This window comes from Hemicordylus capensis, chromosome 13 (genome assembly GCF_027244095.1).
Source record: "Hemicordylus capensis ecotype Gifberg chromosome 13, rHemCap1.1.pri, whole genome shotgun sequence".
NCBI classification, from domain to species: domain Eukaryota; kingdom Metazoa; phylum Chordata; class Lepidosauria; order Squamata; family Cordylidae; genus Hemicordylus; species Hemicordylus capensis.
Window position 1 is genome coordinate 13,545,531 of NC_069669.1, and position 22,170 is coordinate 13,567,700.

At 48.1% G+C, this 22,170-nt stretch overlaps 1 protein-coding gene across 2 annotated transcripts; it reads left to right on the plus strand.

Annotated features, from left to right (window-relative positions):
- The first annotated feature begins 1,732 nt into the window (after nt 1-1,732).
- Nucleotides 1,733-17,944, plus strand: C1QTNF8 (C1q and TNF related 8). Of its 2 annotated transcripts, XM_053275787.1 has the most exons (4): nt 1,733-1,860; nt 3,059-3,317; nt 15,186-15,426; nt 16,070-17,944. In XM_053275787.1, exons 3-4 carry the CDS (start codon nt 15,192-15,194, stop codon nt 16,615-16,617), a joined length of 783 nt encoding a protein of 260 aa, XP_053131762.1. In that variant the 5' UTR covers nt 1,733-1,860; nt 3,059-3,317; nt 15,186-15,191; the 3' UTR covers nt 16,618-17,944. The 2 variants fall into 2 exon arrangements, with proteins under 2 accessions (XP_053131762.1, XP_053131761.1); XM_053275786.1 differs by lacking the exons at nt 1,733-1,860; nt 3,059-3,317 and adding an exon at nt 8,282-8,602.
- Nucleotides 17,945-22,170: the final 4,226 nt, after the last annotated feature.

The following is a 22,170-nucleotide window of genomic DNA, read 5'->3' on the forward strand; positions in this document are numbered from 1 at the left end:
ACCAGGGTGGACCCTACTTAGCAAAGAGAGCAATTTGTGCTTGCTGCCACAAGACCGGCTCTCCTCCCTCCTTTCAAAACAGACAAGGTCTATGCACGTCTGTGACATGCTCCAGAGACCTGGGGAGGTAGAATCTTGCCACGCGGTTGACTTGGCAGCTGGTAGGAGTCTAAGAGAAGCAGATTGGGTTGCCACTGGACAGTGGGAGGGATGGTGGCAACCTGGAATATGTCTTTGCCTCTTTGACTGTGGCAGGATCTGGACTTTGGGCTGCACAGTGGCTTAAGCCCATCTGTGCTAACACTGGGATTTCCAGCCTCTCGTCGTCCGACATCTCATCACCCCCAGCCCAGTGTTGTAGTCCAGCAACATCTGGAGAGTTGTGCTGGACTACAACTCCCATCATCCCCAGCCACCGGCTGGGGATGTTGGGAGTTGTAATCCAGCAACATCTGGGGAATTGCACATAACCGATCCTTGCCCTAAGCCAGAAGTCCCCAACTTGGGGTCCTCCAGATGTCACTGGACTACAACTCCCATCACCCCCACCACAATGTGGTGGGGGGATGGGGATGACGGGAGTTGTAGTCCAGCAATATCTGGAGGACCCAAGGTTGGGGTCTTAACGTGATCTGTTTCCCGTCTACCTGTCATTGACTAGGGATGTCAGTTTCAGCATTCTCAGGAGTGAATGGCTTTCAGTTTCTGTTTTAAATGGTGTTGTGCCCTTGGGGACAGACGCCTGCTTTCAAATTCTTTGCAAACCACCATGGACGCAGACGACACTACAGAGATACAACTGGAGGCCGCACATAAAGGGGTGCCATGATTTGGGACAGCAGGAATGAGCCTTGTGCTCAAGTGTCTCCCCTTTCTCTTCTCCCCTTGCATGTTCTCTGCTAATTAGTTACTTCCTGGTTTGGCACAAACCATTGTTTGCTGTTGCATTGGGAAACAGTGGTTTGTGACTGCCTCCCAAGCCAGGACTGCAAAGCTAGTTTGCAGTCCCGGTTTGAAAGTCAAAAACCTTGAAGCTAGCTTGCAGTCCCGGTTTGAAAATCGAGCATGCTCATTTGGATGGAGGAGAGCTGGTTGGTGGTAGCAAGCAGGACTTGTCCCCTTAGCTAAGCAGGGTCCACCCTGGTTTGCATTTGAATGGGAGACTACATATGAGCACTGTAAGATATACCCCTTAGGAGATGGAGCTGCTCTGGGAAGAGCAGAAGGTTCCAAATTCCCTCCTTGGCAGCATCTCCAAGATAGGGTTGAGAGAGACTCCTGCCTGCAACCTTGGAGAAGCCGCTGCCAGTCTGTGAAGACAATACTAAGCTAGATAGACCAAGGGTCTGACTCAGTATATGGCAGCTTCCTATGTTCCTATTGGTAGCGGCTTGTCCTACCTAGCCGCGGGGGGGGGGGGCGGCAAATGAGACACGGTTACCTCTGGAGGCCCCATTGTGCCTGTTTCTCCCATCCTGCCCGCTTTAATGAGAGCTGTGCTGTCTGCAGGCTGGTCATTCATCAGGAAGAGCTGTGCAGGCTAGATATGGCACCCCCCTGGCTTGTTAGGGAAAGTGGCAGCTGGCAACAGTAAATGATGGTCCGATGCAAACTCGGAAGCAATACGGGCAAAGTCTTGTGAAATAAGGAGCACGCAGTCAGTCCCAAGGACTCAGTGCTATCCGTCACCCCTTGCTCGAAAGTTCATGGCCAGCTTCTCAGTGTTTCAGATTCATTTGCTGGTGTGCAGCAGTAGCAGAGCGAGATGAATCACAAGAAGAACGGAGATGCCGTGCACCAAATTACAGCTGTCCCCTGTTGCTGGCGACTGCAAATCCTCTTCAATTTCTCCTCTGCCAGGTACGGTTGCTTTTTAATGGATTGCAAAACTCCACAACTTCCCCCAAAATAGCCTCCCTATAATTCAGCCGGGCTGCTTTCATCTCAAAGACATCACAGTAGCCATGGCATGGTGTGATCCTGATTCTCTGTGCCGATAATGAATGGTATGAAGGCCTTTTAATGGCAGGGCTAGGGACGGGAAAGGGATATAGCTGTAGCAAGCGGTGGTGGTGGTGGGGGAGTTCCAGAGGTGCTGGAAAAAGGAGAGCTCGTCTTGTGATAGAAAACATGAATGGCCCTCTTTGCTAAGCAGGGTCTGCCCTGGTTTGCATTTGGATGGGAGACTACATGTGTGAGCACTGGAAGAGATTCCCCTTAGGGGATATTCTCTAGATATAGGGATATTTCCAAGATATTTCCCTTAGGGGATAGAGCCGCTCTGGGAAGAGCACCTGCCTACTTGCATGCAGCAAGTCCTGAGTTCCTGCCCTGGCAGCATCTCCAAAATGGGCCTGAGAGAGATTCCTGTCGGCAATCTTGGAGAAGCCGCTGCCAGTCTGGGTAGACAATACTGAGCTAGATGGACCAATGGTCTGACTCAGTATGTGACAGATTTAGTGGGGAAGTAACTTGCCTAGGGAGCAAGAGGTTGCTGGTCCAAATCCCCGCTGGTCTGTTTCCCAGACTATGGGAAACCCCTAAATCAGGCAGCAGTGATATAGGAAGGTGCTGAAAGGCATCATCTCATACAGCACCGGGAGATGGCAATGGTCAACCCCTCCTGTATTCTACCAAAGACAACCACAGGGCTCTGTGGGTGCCAGGAGTCAAAACCAACTCAACGGCACAACTTTACTATGTTCCTATAACAAGAGAGAAAGGGGTGGGTTAGTGGGGCAGAAACCCACTAGGAAGACTCTCCCAAAGCCACTGTGAAGCAGAAGTAATTTGGGTGCAATTCCCGTAAGAATCAGAGTGGCATGCTATGGTTGGAAAGATCACTTCCTTGCAAAAGCTGAGAACATCTGTAGATCACATCATCATGTTATTTTGGAATCATTTGTGGGTGATATCATGGTGCCAGGAAATGAGAGCTTTTGCCCTCAGATGATCCGAATTCTCCTAAAGGAAAATGAATTCTAACTTTTTCATCATCTCTTGGTTGGAGAGGAAGATGGTGGATGAAGGAGGTCTCTTTTGCCTTCTCCTCCCCTAGGATGAAGGTGCAAACGGCAGGAACTCAAAATCCCAACGTGGTTTTGGAAGGGAACAAACAAGCCGGGCGAAATCTCCCTCCAAGCGGCCGAGTTTCATAAGCAGTTGGCTTGACACCTGATGTTCTGTCTGGACACCGGCTGCATCAGCAGAAACCACGAGACGGATCCCTGAATGGACAAGGGAGCCTTCAGATCATGAAACTCACCAAGGAGCAGCAGCAAGGAGGCTGAGGAGAGAGGGGGATTTTGACCCACGAGGTAAGCTGAATTAGTGGGCAAATAGCCATATGTGGGTTTGCTGGCCTCACCCTGAAATGGATGCTTAGCCTGGAAATTCATAAAAGGGGCAGAAAAGGAGCTGAGCTGTTTTTTTGAAACTCTGCTCCTTTCAAAGAGAAGCGTACCTGTCTTCTGATTTAGCTGCCATGCTACCTATGGAAAGGGAACCTACCCTCGCTGCGTCTCGGGCGAGTGTCCAAAATGGGCATCCAAGCTTGTATGCAATAATGAGAATTATTCAAATAATTGTTCAATGAATTGCTTAATCTTTTGTTTTCCTCACGGACTCGCTGAGCATGTTTTCAAGGCAGCTCCTGTGCAAAGAGCCTACTGTTCAGTGTCTCCAACTCTCCCCTCTTGTGAGTGGGGGAGGAGAGAATTGGAGACATGGACACTGGACAGTAGGACCTTGGCTCAGGAGCAGTCTATTGGAGCAGTGAGAAGTTGGGCTTTCAGGAGCTGTATCCTTAAAGGTCTACAGCAGGAGTTCTCAAAGTGGGATCCACAGATACCGTTGGACCACAGCTCCCAAGGTCATTGTGGCTGGGGTGCTGGGAGCTGTGGTCCAACAATATCTGGGGACCTCAGTTTGGGGATCCCTGGTCTTCAGCCAATCTTAACTTGCTCCCAATCTTGGTTTCCTAGGGGAATGGGGGAGCAGAGCTGAAAGACAGAATTGGCACGACAAACTCTGGCAGTGCTGATCTACTTATTATTTTAGTGTTGATCTTTTTGTTCTAAAAAGCTTTTACGGCTACAATCCGAAAAATGAACTTAAACCAATCCTACTGGAAGAGAGGGGAATTTCTTCTGTGTAAATGGCACAGCGGGAAATGACTTGACTAACAAGCCAGAGGTTGCTGGTTCGAATCCCCGCTGGTATGTAGACTATGGGAAACACCTATATTTTGAGCAGCAGCGATCTAGGAAGATGCTGAAAGGCATCATCTCACACTGCACAGGGGAAGGCAATGGTCAACCTCTCCTGTATTCTACCAAAGAAAAACCACAGGGCTCTGCAGGCGGCAGGAGTCAACACCAACTCGACAGCACACTTTACACTTTACAAATGAGGTTAGGATCAGACTGCAAATGTTGGTGTCTTCACTGTGGTTTCTTCCCCCAGGTTGTGGCAGTTAGAGCCAAATGAGCTTTTGCAAGGGCTGAGCTTGCTCGATCAAAAACAAACAACACAAAACAGGTCCACAATTAGTTTGATAGGAGAGCTGCTGGGAAAGGAAATGGAAAATAGTGGGCCAAGACTCCTTCCTCATCTTCCCAAGCAGACCGTTGGGAGGCCCCACTGCTGATGCCACTGCTCCATTCAGACACTCCTCTGGCTGTTGAGTTGTTAACTGGAGAACCAACCAATACTTCTTGGGAGGTTGGATTGTGCTGGAGGGAGAGTTTTATGCAGCAGAGGATGTGTCTAGGGAGAGAGAGGATCTCATTAAGAACACCTGGAGACTGATCCAAAGGGTTTATTAGGGAAATTACATTGAGTGACTGAGTGATTGATTAACGGCTGTCAAGTCGGTGTCGACAGTCTTAGTGACCACATAGATAGATTCTCTCCAGGATGATCTGTCCTCACTTGGCCTTGAAGGTCTCTCAGTGGTGAGAATGGTCATTGGCCATTCAGAAATTCAACGCATTCCATGGCCATTTGGAAGGAGGAACATCAATTCGTTTGGCGGCTCCTTGGGAACGGGGTCTTCTCCGTTGCTGCCCCGGGACTTTGGAATGCGCTCCCTGTTGAAATAAGAGCCTCCCTATCTCTGGCAACTTTTAAAAAGGCAATCAAGATGCATTTGTTCACCCAGGCTTTTAATTAGTTGTATGATTTTACATTTTTAATGTTGGTTTTAAATGTTTTAATTGGTTTAGTTTTGATTTTAATTGTTTTATTTTGATGTATAGCCTGAGCTATTTTTGGAAGGGTGGTATATAAATCATATAAATAAAATAAAATAAAATAAATTCATGCTCGCTAGCACAATACTGGTCACCTTAAGTGGCACAGAGGGGAAATGCTTGACTAACAAGCAGAAGGTTGCCGGTTCGAATCCCCACTGGTATGTTTCCCAGACTATGGGAAAAACCTATCTCAGAGCTCTGTGGGTGCCAGGTGTTGAAATCGACTTGACAGCACACTTTACCTTAGCACAAGACCGGCTTTCCTCCCTAAACCTCCAGTCACATCTCCAACATTGTGGCTTTGGGTTGCTCACAGCTAGGCAATACCAACCCATTGGTGCAAACTTTCCCCCTGCTAACTGAGCCAAGTCACCTTTAAGAAGTGGCGATTCTCTTCATTGAGCAGGGGGAGAGCAACTGGCCTTATCCATCCCCAGCACAGCATCCCTCCAGTGGCGGCGGCTGGGGTTGATCTTATGTTTCTTTTTAGACTGTGAGTGCTTTGGGGACAGGGAGCCATCTTCATTTATTTGTTTTTATTTCTTGATGTCAACTGCTTTGGGAACTTTTGTCGAAATGCAACCTTAGCACCCCGCGGATGAAAATCTATCGCTTTCCAACTGGTTGAGCAATGAAGAGGCTATTGCTTCATTGGCCCCACATGTGTCCAGGGCCTTGCTGCTTGTCTCAGCATGCCCACCACTCCTGGCGGTGGCTTTATCGACGGCGGTGATCAATACCACGCGGATGCAATTGGAAAGACCCAGCAAAGAGCGTGGGGGTTCCCAGCTGCTTTCTCCTGAAATGCTCCGGGCAAGGCTTGTGGTTTTCCCCTTTTGCTGAGAAGCAACAAAATTCCAGAGCGGGCAGAAGTTTGCCAACTGTCAAGGCTGAAATTAATGTTTGCGAAGGGGGAGGCCCAATGGCAGTCACACGCTTGCCCTCCAGAACTGGGAAGTGAAACATTCCCTGGCTGTTGATCAACAGACAACAGAAACGTTCTCAGACTGGAGTGGAGAAGAGCTGGTCTGGTGGCAGCAAGCATGAATGGTCCCCTTTGCTAAGCAGGGTCCACCCTGGTTTTGCATTTGAATGGGAGACTAGGTGTGTGAACACTGCAAGGTTTTCCCCTTAAGGGATGGGGCCACTCTGGGAAGAGCAGAAGGTTCCAAGTCCCCTGCCTGGCAGCATCTCCAAGAGAGGGCTGAGAGAGACTCCTGCCTGCAACCTTGAAGAAGTCGCTGCCAGTCTGGGTAGACAAAACTAAGCTAGATGGATCAAGGGTCTGACTCAGTATGTGGCAGCTCTCTATGTTCCTATGGATGTTTAGGTCTGTATGCTTTCTGGGTGGTATTCCGGGCAGACACAGATACTGACCAGTGTTCCCTTGAACAGGGATTCCCAGATGTTGTTGACTACAACTCTCAGAAGCCCCAGCTGCAATGGCTTTTGCTTCGAGATTATGGGAGTTGTGGTCAACAACATCTGGGGATCCCTGTTAGAGCGAACACTGATACTGACATGAACAATGATTGACAACCCAGCCATTGACTGTTAGCTTCTGGTCATCTCTTTTCTTTTTTCCTTTGTTGAGTTCACGCAATAACAAGGATCCTGGTTAAAAGTTTAATCAGAATTAGTGAGCCCGGAAGAATTGATGATGAGCATAAGGAGAGGACTCGATCTCTATTGCTGAGGATGGGCTGAAATTATGATGACCGATGGGCTGAAATTACAAGGAAACTGATTCAGGCTAGACATTTGGGGGCATTACGAAGGGCGATTTGACAGAGGAACTGCCTGCCTCATGAAGCGGTGGGCTCTCTTTCACTGGAGATCTTCAAATACAGACTGGGTGGGCCTCTGTCAGGGATGCTGGAGCACTTCCTTGCAGTGAGGAGGGGGATGGCGAGAAGACCTCCAAGACCCTTCCCAGCTCTCAGTTCTACGGTAAAAAGTAGTTTTGGTTTTTTTGGCATCAACTCTTGCTTGAAAATACTTCCCCAAATTGCAGCTTCTCATCTAGACAACTCATTGCTAAAGCCCAGAATCCCCACCTTCTTTTCTTTTGCATTTTGTCAGCCTATTCAGCAAAAAAAGCCAGCCCATTTCTTGCCAAGCCCTTTTCCTGGAAATGGCACCAAAGCCAGACTTTTCCTTTGCCAGGAACATCACTGCAATGGAAAGAGTTCTGATTTCTGCTTAAAAATACACACCCACCCCACAACTTAATGCGTCCAGATAATGATTCAGCTCGCTTCGTTCCAAGACGAAGTTGAGTTGCTGCCATTTTCTTCTGGTGGGGGGACTCCTGTGCTGCCAACAGCTGCAAGACAGGTGGAAATACAACTGATAAAGTCCCCCCCGAATGAAGAACAAATAATATGCTCCACGGTGTCCCCTTTCTGCCTGCCTCACAGCTGTTAGCAGGACAGGAGGAAAGGATGCCACAACCTGGCATTACCTTCAGTGGAGAAGTGCTTCATTTCCAGACTGCCTCCATGTGGACTAGAACTGGTCTGCATAAAAACATGTGGCGGGTAATAGTGTTTAACCAGCAGTGGCTTGTCCTAACGAGCCGGGGATGCCAAACGAGATGCAGCTACTGCTGGTTTCCAGCAGCCCGGTTGCACCTGTTTCTCCCATCCTGCCCTGCCCCTGTGTTAAGAGCTGCGCTGCCTGCAGGCTGGCCATCCAACAGGTAGAGATGTTTGTGTATCTCCACCTGGAGGTGCCGCCAGGGACTGAACTTTGGCCCTTCTTGCATGGCGAAGCAGATGCTCTTCTACTAAGCTACGGTTCCATTCCAGACTTTAGGCCTTTGAGGAGTCCCCGAGAACCCACACTTCAGTTGACCCCAGTGGTCATTCCGTGCTCTGTGTCTGTTGAAATGCTTTTTTCAAATGTTTCAACAATACAATATTACGAAAGAGACAGAAGCTGGAGCCTTGAGATCCCGGGACCTTGAACCTGCTTCTGTTTTGGCTACCGGCATTATCAGAAAGTCTTGAAAACATTGCCAAGGAAGAAGGTTAGCAGCCAGAGAGGAAGGGAAAGAGAAATCTAATGAGACTTGCATTATACAGCTACTTCTGTTTGGATGCTGTTCCTTCCACCTTCTGGAAATGTCCGTGTCTTTTCTTGGCTGCAAGAACAGCTATTAAACCCCAGCGTGTCCTGCAGGGGTGGGTGGGCATCTGTCTCTGTTGTACAAGGAGATTTGCAAAGAAGAGGATCAGTGTAAAAGGTTGGAGATAGAGCTAACTGGAAATTGCTCCTTCCCCCTCTGAGGACCAACCACACTTCCCCCATCTGTCCACAAGGAAGAACCGCCACATTCAAGCCAGGTAACTTTCGATTTCTCCAATCCTATCCCGAAAGGTCTGGGCATGTCAGCATGTTAGAAAGAGAGAGAAAAGAATATGAGATACACAGGGGTTTTCAAACTGTGTCCGCCAGACATTGTTGGACTACAGCTCCCAGCAGCGGGGGGTGATGGTAGTTGTATTCATTCATTCATTCATTCATTCATTCAATTGTTGTAGTCAACAATATCTGGGGAACACAGTTTGGGAATACCAGACATACAATAATGGTACATGAAAGGGCTGCCTGGATCAGACCAAAGGACTATCTCGTCCATCATCCTGTTTCCAACAGCAGAAAAATGCCTCTAGGAAGCCCACAAGTGGTGCAGCTCTACCTGATGAATTACCAGCCTGCAGGCAGAGCGGCTCTTGGGCGGGGCAGGAAGAGAGAGAGGAGCAATTGAAGCTGCCTCCTTTGGCAACCCCCTGGCTTGTTGTTAGGATGGGCCACTGGAAGTCACCATTTTAAAAGGTGCCTCTTGGGGTCCTACCTTTTAAACTGCTGCCAGTGGTGTCCATGTTCTAAAGAGGACCCATTTCTATTTGTGTGACACAGAATAAGTGAAAGATCTTGTGTGTTACCTTCAAAAATATCCAACATACCACTCAGGAGTAGATTTCTTCCCTAGCGAAGGTTGGGTTAAGCCGGGAAATCAGTTGGGTCCTCAGAAGACGGACTGCAGGTTGTCGGCTCACATATCAAAAGGTATTCAGTCATTTCAGCACTAACAAAATCTTGTGCCGACTTTATTAAATCTCATATTGTGAATGGTGATGAGCATTGCAGTGGAGGAGAGCTGGTCTGGTGGTAGCAAGCCTAAATTGTCCCCTTTGCTAAGCAAGGTTCACCCTGATTTGCATTTGGATGGGAGACTCCATGCATGAGCACTGTAAGATATTCCCCTGAGGGGATGGAGCCGCTCTGGGAAGAGCAGAAGGTTCCTTCCTTGGAATCTCCAAGAAAGGGCTGAGAGAGATTCCTGCCTGCAACCTTGGAGAAGCCACTGCTAGTCTGTGTAGGCCATACTGAGCTATTTCCACTAATGGTCTCACTCAGTAGAAGGCAGCTTCCTTTGTCCCTGTGATTTACCTTTTGCCCATTGAAATGACTGAAGGAAGTGCCTTCTGTTCCGTGGCTGATACAGAAAGAAAACTGAATTGAACTGAACTGAATATTAACCAATCCTTAAAGTTCACCGTTTCTGCCATTGGAATAAATATGTATGTAGTGCCAAGTTGCTGACGTGAACTCCAGAAGACACCATGATGAAATGCACGGTTGGGAATTCCAGTTTCAAATTAACTCAAGAATTGATCTGCTAACAAGCCACTCTCTGTTTCCCATCTTGTGATGAAAACAACTCTGCAATCTCCAACCAATGAGCTTTTTTTAAAAAGATAAGATGTTCTTATCAATAAAACAATCAGCTTTGTTTGCCCCTGGCAAAATATAAGCTGTGTGTTGTCTTTTGAAAGGAAGAAATCCTTAAGGGGGGGGGGAAGCAATCAGTTGAGAAGGAGTTGTGTGCTCTCCCTCCCTCCCCTGCTGTGCAATTACATCAGAACATACTTAGAAAGTTGCCTTCGGCCGAGTCAGACCCTTGGTCCATCTAGCTCAGTATTGTCTACACCAGTCCCACTCAACTTAGCCCCCCCCACCAGCTGTTTTTGGACTACAACTCCCATAATCCCCAGCTGCAGTGGTCAATAGCCAGGGATTATGGGAGTTGTAGGCCAACGTCTGCAGGAGGGCTGAAGTTGAGCAGTCCTGGTTTACATGGTCTGGCAGTGACTTCTCCAAGGTTCCAGGCAGGAGTCTTTTCCAGCATTGCTTGGAGATTGATTGGAGGAGAGCTGGTCAGGTGGTAGCAAGCATGACTTGTCCCCTTAGCTAAGCAGGATCTGCCCTGGTTGTATATGAAAGGGAGACTAGAAATGTGAGCACTGGAAGAGATTCCTCTTAGAGGATGGAGCCATTCTGGGAAGAGCAGAAGGTTCCAAGTTCCCTCCCTGGCAGCATCTCCAAGATAGGGCTGAGAGAGATTCCTGCCTGCGACCTTGGAGAAACTGCTGCCAGTCTGTGAAGACAATACTGAGCTAGATGGACCAAGGGTCTGACTCAGTATATGGCAGCTTCCTGTGTTCCTATGAGATATCAGGGCCTGAAACCTGGACTGTCTGCATGCCAAGAAGAGGTTCTGTCACTGAGCTACAGCCCGAGGGTGTTGCTTGTGGGCAGGATTGGGCCTCGATGTGCATTTCAGGATGGAATGAGATGGGATGGGAGGCCACTGGCTGCCACTGAGGAAAGCAGCCTGACACATCCCCCACTGCTCAGGAGCTGCACTCTGCAGGGCTGAACAAGGAAATTTAGGGTCAACCAAAGGAAGTACTTTTTCACACAGTGCATAATTGAGCTATGGAATGATCTGCCACAAGATGTGATGATGGACACTACCTTGGATGGCTTTAAGTGGGGCTGAGACAAATTCATGGAGGAGAGGTCTATCAATGGCTACTAGTCTGGTGGCTATGGGCCATCTCCAACCTCAGAGGCAAGATGCCTCTGAATCCCAGTTGCAGGGGAACATCCACAGGAGAGAAGGCACGCCCGCACCTGTGGGCTTCTCAGAGGCATCTGGTGGGTCATTGTGTGAAACAAGATGCTGGACTAGACGCGCCTTGGGCCTGATCCAGCAGGGCTGTCCATATGTCCTTATGTCAACCAATCAATCATCTTTATTACAGTCATAGACCAGCATCAAATGCAGGGGGTGATTACACAGTACAAAGCATAATGCATAATGAAACATTAAAAGGCCTTAGGAAACATTAAAAAGCATTTAAATGCATAAAAGGGAATAAAAGAAGGCATACAAGACATAAAGGTATAAAACGCATAAAAAGGATAAAACGAGAGCTTGACCACGTGGTCAGCCACAAGGGCAACAGATTGGGAGCAATCCCTGGGCGATGAAGTGTCCCCAGGTACTGGAATGACATCATACAGACCTGGTGTAAAGATTACAACAGGGCGACTACTCAGGGTGGGGCTCATGAGAATCGCCGCATTCACAAGAAACGCAGAACGTAGGGTCCAACAGACCCACGGTTCCACCCTCTCCCTCTATCCGCCTGTGCAGTTACCTGTCCACATTTGGGCATAACCACCAGGATCCTAACTGCAGTCAGGGAGACTGCAGAGAGGTGGGGGAATGGGCTGTGTGGGCTTCCTTCTGGAATGAAGGACAGCCCGGGCAGCCAATCACAGCTGAAGCAGGGGAGGGACTTTCCCTCTCAACTCCAGTTATAGATCGCTGGGGCTCCAATGCAGCATTTGGATTCAATGGCCCCAAATGGAAGCCACATATAGAAGTGGCGGAACTCACGACAAATGGAAGGTTTAGTCAATCAGTCAGTCTTTATTATAGTCTTTGACCCATATCAGAACAGCTAAAACACATTTAGAATTTAAACATAGCTATATCGATAACATATCTGTACACTGGATCTAACCGTTAGAACTGAAGGTTCAGATTGGAGTTTGGGGAGGGAAATTTCCCCAAGGACATCGTAGAACTGGAAAAGGTGCAGAAGAGGGCAACCAAGATGATCGGGGGCCTAGAGCACCTTCCTTGTGAGGTTAGGCTACAACACCTGGGGCTATTTAGTTTAGGAAAAAGATGACTGCAAGGAGACATGATAGAGGTCTATAATATCATGCATGGTGTGGATAAAGTGAGTAGAGAGAAATTCTTCTCCCTCTCTCCCAGCACTAGAACCAAGGGCCACCTCATGAAACGGAAGGTTGGGAAATTTAGGACCGACAAAATTAAGTTCTTTTTCTCACACTGCATAATTAATCTATGGAATTCTCTGCCATGGGATGTGGTGATGGCCACCAGCTTGGATGGCTTGAAAAGGGGCTTGGACAAATTCATGGAGGACCGGTCTATCAATGGGTACTAGTCTGGTGGCTACAGACCACCTCCAACCTCAGTGGCAAGATGTCTGCCTCTGAATCCCAGTTGCAGAGGAGCAACAGCAGGAGAGAGGGCATGTCCTCAGCTCTTGCTTGTGGGCTTCCTAGAGGCATCTGGTGGGCCACTGTGGGAGACAGGATGCTGGACTAGATAGGCCTTGGGTCTGATCCAGCAGGGCGCTTCCTATGTTCTTAAACCTTGGGTCACGTTTGTGTCTGAACTACGGTTCCACGCATTCGGACATACAAGAAATTCAAGCTCAGGCCCCTTCAACTCCGGTTTCCCGTTACGTGCGAATGGAGCCAATATGTAAGACAAGGATAGATAACTCTAGACTGGAAGCTGAGTAGAAAATAGTCTTCTCTAATAAATTTTATGAAAAGAAGGCTCAATATGGCTATTAGCATCCTGTGTCCGTCAGTGAAATCTCGGAGGGTGAGTGCATTTCCATTAAATTGCAATTCAGTTTTATCTGCATATGGGCTACAATAGAAATTCAGTCCACAAAATAATAAGAGAAACTGTATATTCCAGATGGTTTCAGAAAGACCAGCGAATTAGGTTTCATTCCAGTAAGCACAACGGCCATTCACAACATGAGATGAAATCAAAGCAGCAGGAGTATTGATAATGCTGACGCATAAACAGCTGGATAGAGCAGTGGTGTTTTGGGTTTTTTGACATCTGTTCACTAACAAATAGTCGATTGGTAAGTGAATTTGGACTGCATTGAAGTGGATTGGATTGAACAAATTTTGGATTGGTGTTACGTGGACATAAGAGAATGTACTAAGCTATATATTATATTAGGAACCCAGGAAGCTGCCGTCTACCTAATCAAACCCTTGGCCCTTCTACTCAGTATGTCTGCACAGACTCGCAGCGGCTTCTCCAAGGTTGCAAACAGGAGTCTATCACAGCCCCATCTTGGAGATGCTGCCAGGGAAGGAACCTGGCGCCTTCTGCATGCAAGCAGACAGGTGCTCTTCCCAGAGCAACCCCATCCCTTAAGGGAAAGATCTTACAGTAATTACATGTCGTCTCCCATTCAAATGAAAACCAGGGCAGACCCTGCTTAGCAAAGTGGACAATTCATGCTTGCTACCACAACACCAGCTCTCCTCCTCGGATATTTTTAAAAATGTTCCTTATTTTATTTTTAAAAATAAAATAAAAACCACCAAGTCGGGATAGAACTCGTTTTCTCCAAGAACGTGATAGTCTCTCTTTTTTCTGAAGAGTCTGAACAAGAGGAACTCATTTTCTCCGCTCGCACGTAGCAGAAGATCTGATGCTCCGTAGGCCCTGAGAGAATGAATCAAATCTATTCTAAACTCCCTCGCTGGAGAAACATTCCTTCTGCTGTCGGATATTTATCTGCTGTGGCCATTGGTATAGAAAATGAGGCGTGAATGCTGACGTGCAGGGCCTGGAAACACTCAATGCTGATGCAGTTCCTCTTTGCTCCTCTGTCATGATCACTGCACGAAACCGAAATCATGGCAGGGAATCATCATGGTTAGAGGGAGACCTCAGGCCGGAAAGAGAGAAAGGTGCTCTGGCTGATGAGGTTGTTATGGAAAACAAAGACATCCCTTGCTGGGGGGGGAAAGAGAATCTCTACCTAATGCTGCAGCGGGGAAATGACCTGCCTAGCAAGCCAGAGGTTGCCAGTTCGAATCCCCACTGATATGTTTCCGAGACTATGGGAAACACCTATATCGGGCAGCAGCAATATAGGGAGATGCTGAAAGGCATCATCTCATACTGCGTGGGAGGCGGCCATGGTCAACCCCTCCTGTATTCTACCAAAGACAACCACGGGGCTCTGTGGTCGCCACGATTCGACACCGACTTGAGGGCACACTTTACCTTTGCATACCTCTGTTTACAGGTTGGGCAAACATGGCCCTCCAGCTGTTGTTGAACTGGAACTCCCATCATCTCCGGCCGCAGTTTATTGTGGCCGGGGATGATGGGAGTTGTAGTCTAATAGCTGGTCACCCCAGTTTGAGAACCCCTGTGGTACCAGCTTCTGAAGATGGGTGAAACAGTAAATAGATCTGACTGTGTTCGTTTTTCTTTAATTATTCCTACGCGTATTTCCTGCTTTACCTTCCTCGAGGAGTGTATGTTGGTTGGGTGGCAAAAGAGCCACGCTCCTCTCGGTCCCGCGGCTCAAGATCCTAGTTTGTGACTGCTGGCATCTTGCCATCACTTGTGCTTTAGGATTCGGCAGGAGTCTGGAGTTTCAAGCATGACTTGTCCCCTTAAGCTAAGCAGGATCTGCCCTGGTTGCATACGAAAGGGAGACTAGAAATGTGAGCACTGGAAGATCTTCCCCTCAGGGGATGGAGCCACTCTGGGAAGAACAGAAGGTTCCAAGTTCCCTCCCTGGCAGCATCTCCAAGATTAGGCTGAGAGAGATTCCTGCCTGCAACCTTGGAGAAGCCTCTGCCAGTCTGGGTAGCCAATACTGAGCTAGATGGACCAATCGTCTGACTCAGTATATGGCAGCTTCCTGTTCCACAGTACAAGATCAATCGGGAGCTTTTCTTGTCTCTTTCTTTGTGGTTCAGCCGAAGATGCTCGCCCTCTTTCTGGCACTCTTGATGGCTTCTGCTAGTCTCCACACGGGCAACCCACGGGGCGAGAAAGCCTTCCCCAAGAGAGAGGACCGCAGGCCTTTGTGTGTGCGATGTTGTGGCCCCTCTGACCAGCCGGCCTCCTTTACTGCTTCCCGATATGCCCGGATGACCAGTGACTCTACCTATTCGGTGCCCAAGGTCCATCCCATCATAGATCTCATGATCTTGAAAGGTAAGTAGTTTTCTTTTCTTATGTTGCCATCCGAAGGGGATTCCTTCCACCGCACGAGGTTCCCAAAGGCAAGTCTAGTGACTTGGTGACTGCAGCGTCTTGCAGCGAAAGTCATGTGTGAGCGAGACAAAACTCCCTAGATCATGACTTCCATATTTGCCAATGGCACCTTAGTTTATAATATTTCCGCCCCCCCCCAATGGGCACGTTCACACATTCAGCTGCAATGCCTCATGAGTAATCAAGCACTGAAGGAAAGGCCCTATTCCCAGTCATCACTGGGAAAGTGGAGGTGCCAGGACTTCTCGTGATAATCTCAAGAAATGGGAGGCTTGTTTGAGGCACTCTGCATATGCCCAGAGGCATTGTCTTTTTTGTTATACAAGGCCCCAAATGGATTCCTAGCGTTGAACTAAGCTTAGCCTCCAATGACACTTGTAGAGTACGTTGAACTAAACTTAGCCTCCAATGACACTTGTAGAGTACTGAGGCAGCTGTGCCTTGGTGACAACACCAGCCAATGCATCTGTTACCATCTCATCTCATACCAATTAGCATGATTCCAACTCCTGGAACTGCTAAGTCAACCTTTGGGCCTTGCACAGGTACACTTTTGTAACCCACCCTGTCCTTGTGCCCCCAGGTGAAAAAGGTGAAATGGGAGACAGAGGAATCTCTGGACCTGAAGGCAAGGCTGGAGAACAAGGCCTGCGGGGTCAAAATGGCCGGAAAGGGCAAAGGGGCCAGCCAGGCCCACCGGGCAATTCCTGCAAGCAGCATTACGTGGCCTTTTCGGTGGGCCGTAGCAAACCTCTCCACAGCGATGACTACTACCAGCACGTCACGTTCGACACCGAGTTTGTCAACCTCTACAAGCACTTTAACATGTTCACCGGGAAGTTCTTCTGCTACGTGCCCGGCATCTACTTCTTCAACCTCAATGTCCACACCTGGAACTACAAGGAGACCTACCTCCACATCATGAAGAACGAGGAGCAGGCCGCCATCTTGTATTCCCAGCCCAGCGAGCGGAGTATCATGCAGAGTCAAAGTCTCATGCTCGACCTCCAGGAAGGCGACGAAGTCTGGGTGCGGATGTTCAAGCGGGAGAGAGAGAACGCCATCTACAGCGAGGAGTCGGACGTTTACATCACCTTCAACGGCCATCTAATTAAGCCCGCGATCGAGTGAACGGCTCCCTGGCCGAGGGGCTTAGGATAGGCATCCCTATCCGTCCTGCCAGAGCCACACATCCAGGGCTGCAGTCAGGAAACGGCTTGCCCGCATGGCATCCCAGAGAACCTTGGTAGGGTTACTCGTGAGTAGATGCTATTAGACTTGCAGCCTCGAGCTTAGTGCTGGGATGACCATACCTGAGACATGGTTTTGGGTATCGAAAGCATCCTTGATAGGCGCCTCTTTAATCTTTCCTGCTCAGACCTCTTGTGGAAACAAGGTGGGCTTGTTTCTTGCCGAAAGTTCCCCTCTGCCGGAAATCCTGGAAGCACATAATGAGAGAACACAAGCCCTGTTGGCGACTCCTGCTTTATGGTTCTGTCACGTGGCTGGTCTGACATGAGTCCGGAACCTACCTTTGTCATGTTCCTCAACAACACAAGCAGAGCTGCTGAAAAAAAGTTTTATTCCAACACATTTTGATCATATCTTTGTCAAGGAATATTTTCACTTGACTACCAGAGAGAGGAGGACCACTTTAAGTGGCGCAGCGGGGAAATGCTTGACTATAGCAATAGCACTTACATTTATATACCGCTCTATAGCTGGAAGCTCTCTAAGTGGTTTACAATGATTTAGCATATTGCCCCCAACATTCTGGGTACTCATTTTACCGACCTCGGAAGGATGGAAGGCTGAGTCAACCTTGAGCCCCTGGTCAGGATCGAACTTGTAACCTTCTGGTTACAGGGCGGCAGTTTTACCACTGCGCCACCAGGGGCTCATACAAGCAAGACTAACACAATAATACAAGACTAACAAGCAGAAGGTTGTCGGTTCGCATCCCCACTGGTAGCTCTATTGGGCAGCCGCGATATAGGAAGATGCTGAAAGGCATCATAATTGCACGGGAGGAGGCAATGGTTAACCCTTCCTGTATTCTACCAAAGAAAACCACAGGGCTTTATGGCCGCCAGGAGTCAAAATCGACTTGATGGCACACTTTACCTTTACCTTGCTTGAGAGAGATGTGTTCTTGCCAAAACCTTAAGCAGACTCTAAACTAGGCCTGCTCAATTTAGACCCCCCCAGCTGTTTTTGGACTACAACTCCCATAATCCCAGCGGCAGAAGTAAGCTCATCTGACTCAGGCAGTCAAGTGAAAGTCAAAACACGTTGGAATTTTTTTTTAAAAAAATCATCAGCTGCACTTGCATTGTTGTACAGCCATCTTAGCTGGCACTGGTGCTCTATTTCATTTCGCTTTGTCATGTTCCATATGTTTGAGAGTGAACGCTTAAGAATAATACTATTAATAAATTTACATAAATGATGAATTGCATGGGAACTCTCCTGAATGTTTTCATTCACTGGCTCAGGTAGAAGAGGTGCAAGTGGGAACCAATTTATACTAAATTTGGTACAGTTGTGGAGACAACTCAACTAAGTTTGTGATGATGTCATCCTCCCTGGTTCAAGATGGCGGATGCGTGAATGCTTGAGGCGCAAGTGGGCTAGCTTTTGAACCATGCAACTGATTTGGACCAAATTTTCTACAGCTGTAGGGACACCGCAATGGTGTAGTTTGTGATGATCACAACAATGATATCATCCACCCCAATTCAAGATAGCAGATATGTGAACATTGGAGGCACAAGTGGGCTCACTTGTGAATCGTGTAACTGATTTGGACCAAATTTGTAGTGACACATAGGGACACTTCAATGATGTAGCTTGCGATGATGTCATCCACCCTGACTCAAGATGGCAGATGCATAAGCGTTTGAGGTGCAAGTGAGCTAACTTGTGAAGATGGTAATTATCAATTAAGATTATAGTGAAAGGAAAGTAGGCAGATTAGTTCTTACCCGAGCTTCTTGTTGTCCCTCACATCTCTTTAAGGAGAGGCACAATTTCTTTTCACACACAAATAAGAAAGTCCGTTGCAAGCAGGGAGGGATCACCAGACGGGCGCTTGGGGCAGAACACCAGAGTAGAAAGCACAGTGGCAGAGGGAACAGGCGTCGGGCAGGAAGTGGGCATGGAGATCAGTTGGGTCATCCCAGTGCGGGGCTCTGTCTGCTGTGTGTGGTATACTGCTTCTGTGTGTGGAGGGTCGATTTAAGCTCCCCGGTTAAAGCCTGCCATCCCTGGTAGCAGGCCCCTCTGGCTCAGACACAGCCCTGGATGAGAGGCCTATGAATGGGATTTGTGTCGTGGGGTGAGGGCAGGCGTGCACGCAGCCCACACGCTTATCAGTATCTTTGTGCGATGGGAACACTTTGTGAGATTAGCTTCTTATGGCAAACACATCAATAAATCACCCAGGAGGATGGAAGCGAAGGAGACGCGTGCATCGACTCTCTATCGAGGTCTCGTGGGTGGGTCTGTCAGAGATGTCCAACTTTTCCAATATGAGTTAAACATTGATGGACTGGCCATTGCCTAGCAATTTCCTTAGCGTGCTGCTTTTCATAATGCCTGCTAGAGACATTACAGAAGCGACTGGAAGGAATGGAAAGCTGGAGCCGGTGCCAGAAGTTCTTGGGTCCAGTGTTCCCTCTAAGAGAGATTCCCAGATGTTGCCAGCTACAGCTCCCAGAATCCCCAGCTGCAATGGCTTTTGCTTGGGGATAATGGGAGTTGTAGTCAACAGCATCTGGGAATCTGTTAGAGGGAACACTGCTTGGGTCCCCCGATGTGGTTGGACTACAACTCCCATCGTCCCCTGCCACAGTGGCCTGGGAGTTGTAGTCCAACCACACCTGGAAACCCAAGGTTGGAAAGCCCTACTGTAAGGAGTCTTTATTACCGACAACTCTAGGGAAAAGCTCAATGCATACAATGTAAATGGTGCAGAAAATAAGCGTGCCTTCTCCGAGTCATGGTCTCTTGTTTATCTATGCCTAGGTCTCTTCAGGCCTCTGAGGAGATCCTACAAGCTCCACCACATGCAGCCCATAATCTTCTCCAAAGGCATTGAGTAGAATGGGGAGAATAATTCTCCAAAATATTCTTTTCCAAGTCAACAAGCCCCTTATACAGGTTACAACCTTATTTATCCAAAAGGAAGAGGACTCTGAATTTCACACACACACACACACACACACACACACACACACACACACACACACACCTAACATGAAAGGACTTGGGGGAAAACCAGGTAAATACAGTCTTCATGTCAACTCCACTTGGGACAACTTTAATTCATCTCCATATTTTTAACAATCTGCATTCCCCTATGTGTAATCCCTTTTCCACCAGCCATAATATCAGCCAGCTTTGATATGTGCCATTTCCCCAACCCATTAGAAGAGCGCCTCTCCACCTCCCACCATCTCCTCCTCCTGCAGCCTTATCTCTCTCTCGGTTTTCTTCTTCTTCGATGAGCAAGGAAGCTCTTCTGATGGCAGGGAGTGCCCAATAAAAATTACAGCCGATAAGTAAGTCAAGTGGCAGATCCCATTAATGGAGAGGGCTTTGGCAAGCTGAATGGGGGACTTAATGGTGATGGGGAGGGTGCATCTCTCCTGTTTAAGGCCCATCAGCATACTAAGTGGGGAAAACAAACAGAAGCCATATCTGAGTGCCGCCATCGAGACTACAGAACACAGACACACAGTGACAGGCTTTGAAAGAGCCAGATCCATTTCCATTCTCTCCCACTTGTGGAGCAAGCATAAATTGGCTCCTTTGCTAAGCAGGGCCCAACCTGGTTTGCACTGGAATGGGAGACTACAGGTGTGAGCACTGGAAGAGATTTCCCTTCGGGGATGGCGGAAGAAAAACGAGAAACACCAAATACAGATGCAAATGGAGAGATGGAAGTCCCACGGTGCTGTCAACTTGTTTATTTGAGCCCAACCCGCATGTCGGCTGAAGCCTTCTTCGGGGGCAAACTAGGACACATGATAACATAAAAAACGTTAAAATATACCATCATAAAATATGCCATCATTGGCCAAGCACTGTGTATGCAAAACTGAGCTTCTATTTTAAATGTCCTAGAATACATTGTTACCTACTTGTTTTTGAAGAAGGGTTTTTGCAACAGGATTACACTGGATAAAATGTAAGTGCACAAGGGTTACAGTTTTCACAACAGGTTGTTTCAACATTATTGTTTTTAAAGAGTTTTATGATGGTATATTTTAACATTTTTTAATGTTATCATGTGTCCTGGTTTGCTCCTGAAGAAGGCTTCAGCCGATATGCATTGGGCTCAAATAAACAAGTTGACAGCACTGTAGGGCTTTTGTCTCTCCATTTGCATCAACCCTAGGGGATGGAGCCACTCTGGGAAGAGCAGAAGGTTCCAAGGTCCCTCCCTGGCAGCATCTCCAGATTGGGCTGGGAGAGACTCCTGCCTGCAACCTTGGAGAAGCCGCTGCCAGTCTGTGTAGACAATACTGAGCAAGATGGACCCAGGGTAGAAAGCAGCTTCCTAGGTTCCTAAAGGGCATTTGCCAGAAGACTACAATTAATATACAAGCATCCTCCACTGCTCTGTTTGGCTGTATATACAAAACAAACCAGCAATGTAAGGAGCTTAAACAAAGGGCCATACCTAAGCATAGGAACATAGGAAGCTGCCATATACTGAGTCAGACTGTCTTCACAGACTGGCAGCGGCTTCTCCAAGGTTGCAGGCAGGAATCTCTCTCAGCCCTCTCTTGGAGAAGCCAGGAAGGGAACTTGGAACCTTCTGCTCTCCCCAGAGCGGCTCCATCCCCTAAGAGGAATCTCCTATAGTTCTGCTCACACTTCTAGTCTCCCTTTCATATGCAACCAGGGCAGACCCTGCTTAGATATGGGGACAAGTCATGCTTGCTACCACAAGACCAGCTCTCCTCTCATCACCCCATTTTCCCATATGGACAAAGTCTTCATGGGAGAGGGAGGGGCCTGTGATACGGGTTTGTACTGGGCCCAGAGAAACTCTGCTTGGGTATTGGCTGGCAACCCTGCCAAGATCGTAGGAACCTAGGAAGCTGCGATATACTGAGTCAGACCCTTGGTCCATCTAGCTCAGTATTGTCAACCCAGACTGGCAGCGGCTTCTCCAAGGTTGCAGGCAGGAATCTCTCTCAGCCCTATCTTTGTAGATATATCGTGTACAAGCAACCACTTTGTATATAATTATGCTTTGGCAACGTACTGTATGCTTTGGTAGTTTGTTGGTTCAATTAAAAAATCTTGTCCTATTAAAAAAAAATAAAAATCTTGTCCTATCTTGGAGATGCCTCCAGGGAGGGAACTTGGAGCCTTCTGCTCTTCCCAGAATGGCCCCATCCCCAAAGAGGAAGCTCTTACACTGCTCACACACGTAGTATCCCATTCAAATGCAAACCAAGGCTGACCTTGCTTAGCAAAGGGGACAATTCCTGCTTGCTCCCACAAAGACCAGCTCTCCTCTCCACATGACCCGGCCCTTCCTGGCAAATGGAATCCTTCGATAAGCCCCTCCTGGTAGCACCGAGGGATCCGAAAGAGAGTTTTCCTTTTGGCATTAAGTTAGCAACAGCTATCGGTAGACTGCTGATAATATTCCGTGTATTCAGGGCC

What these genes read in the sequence shown, in the direction of transcription:
- C1QTNF8 (XM_053275787.1), top strand. Translation starts at nt 15,192, where the DNA reads ATGCTCGCCCTCTTTCTGGCACTCTTGATGGCTTCTGCTAGTCTCCAC. An exon ending in AGATCTCATGATCTTGAAAG is followed by an intron (nt 15,427 to 16,069) that starts GTAAGTAGTTTT and finishes TTGTGCCCCCAG; the next exon opens with GTGAAAAAGGTGAAATGGGA.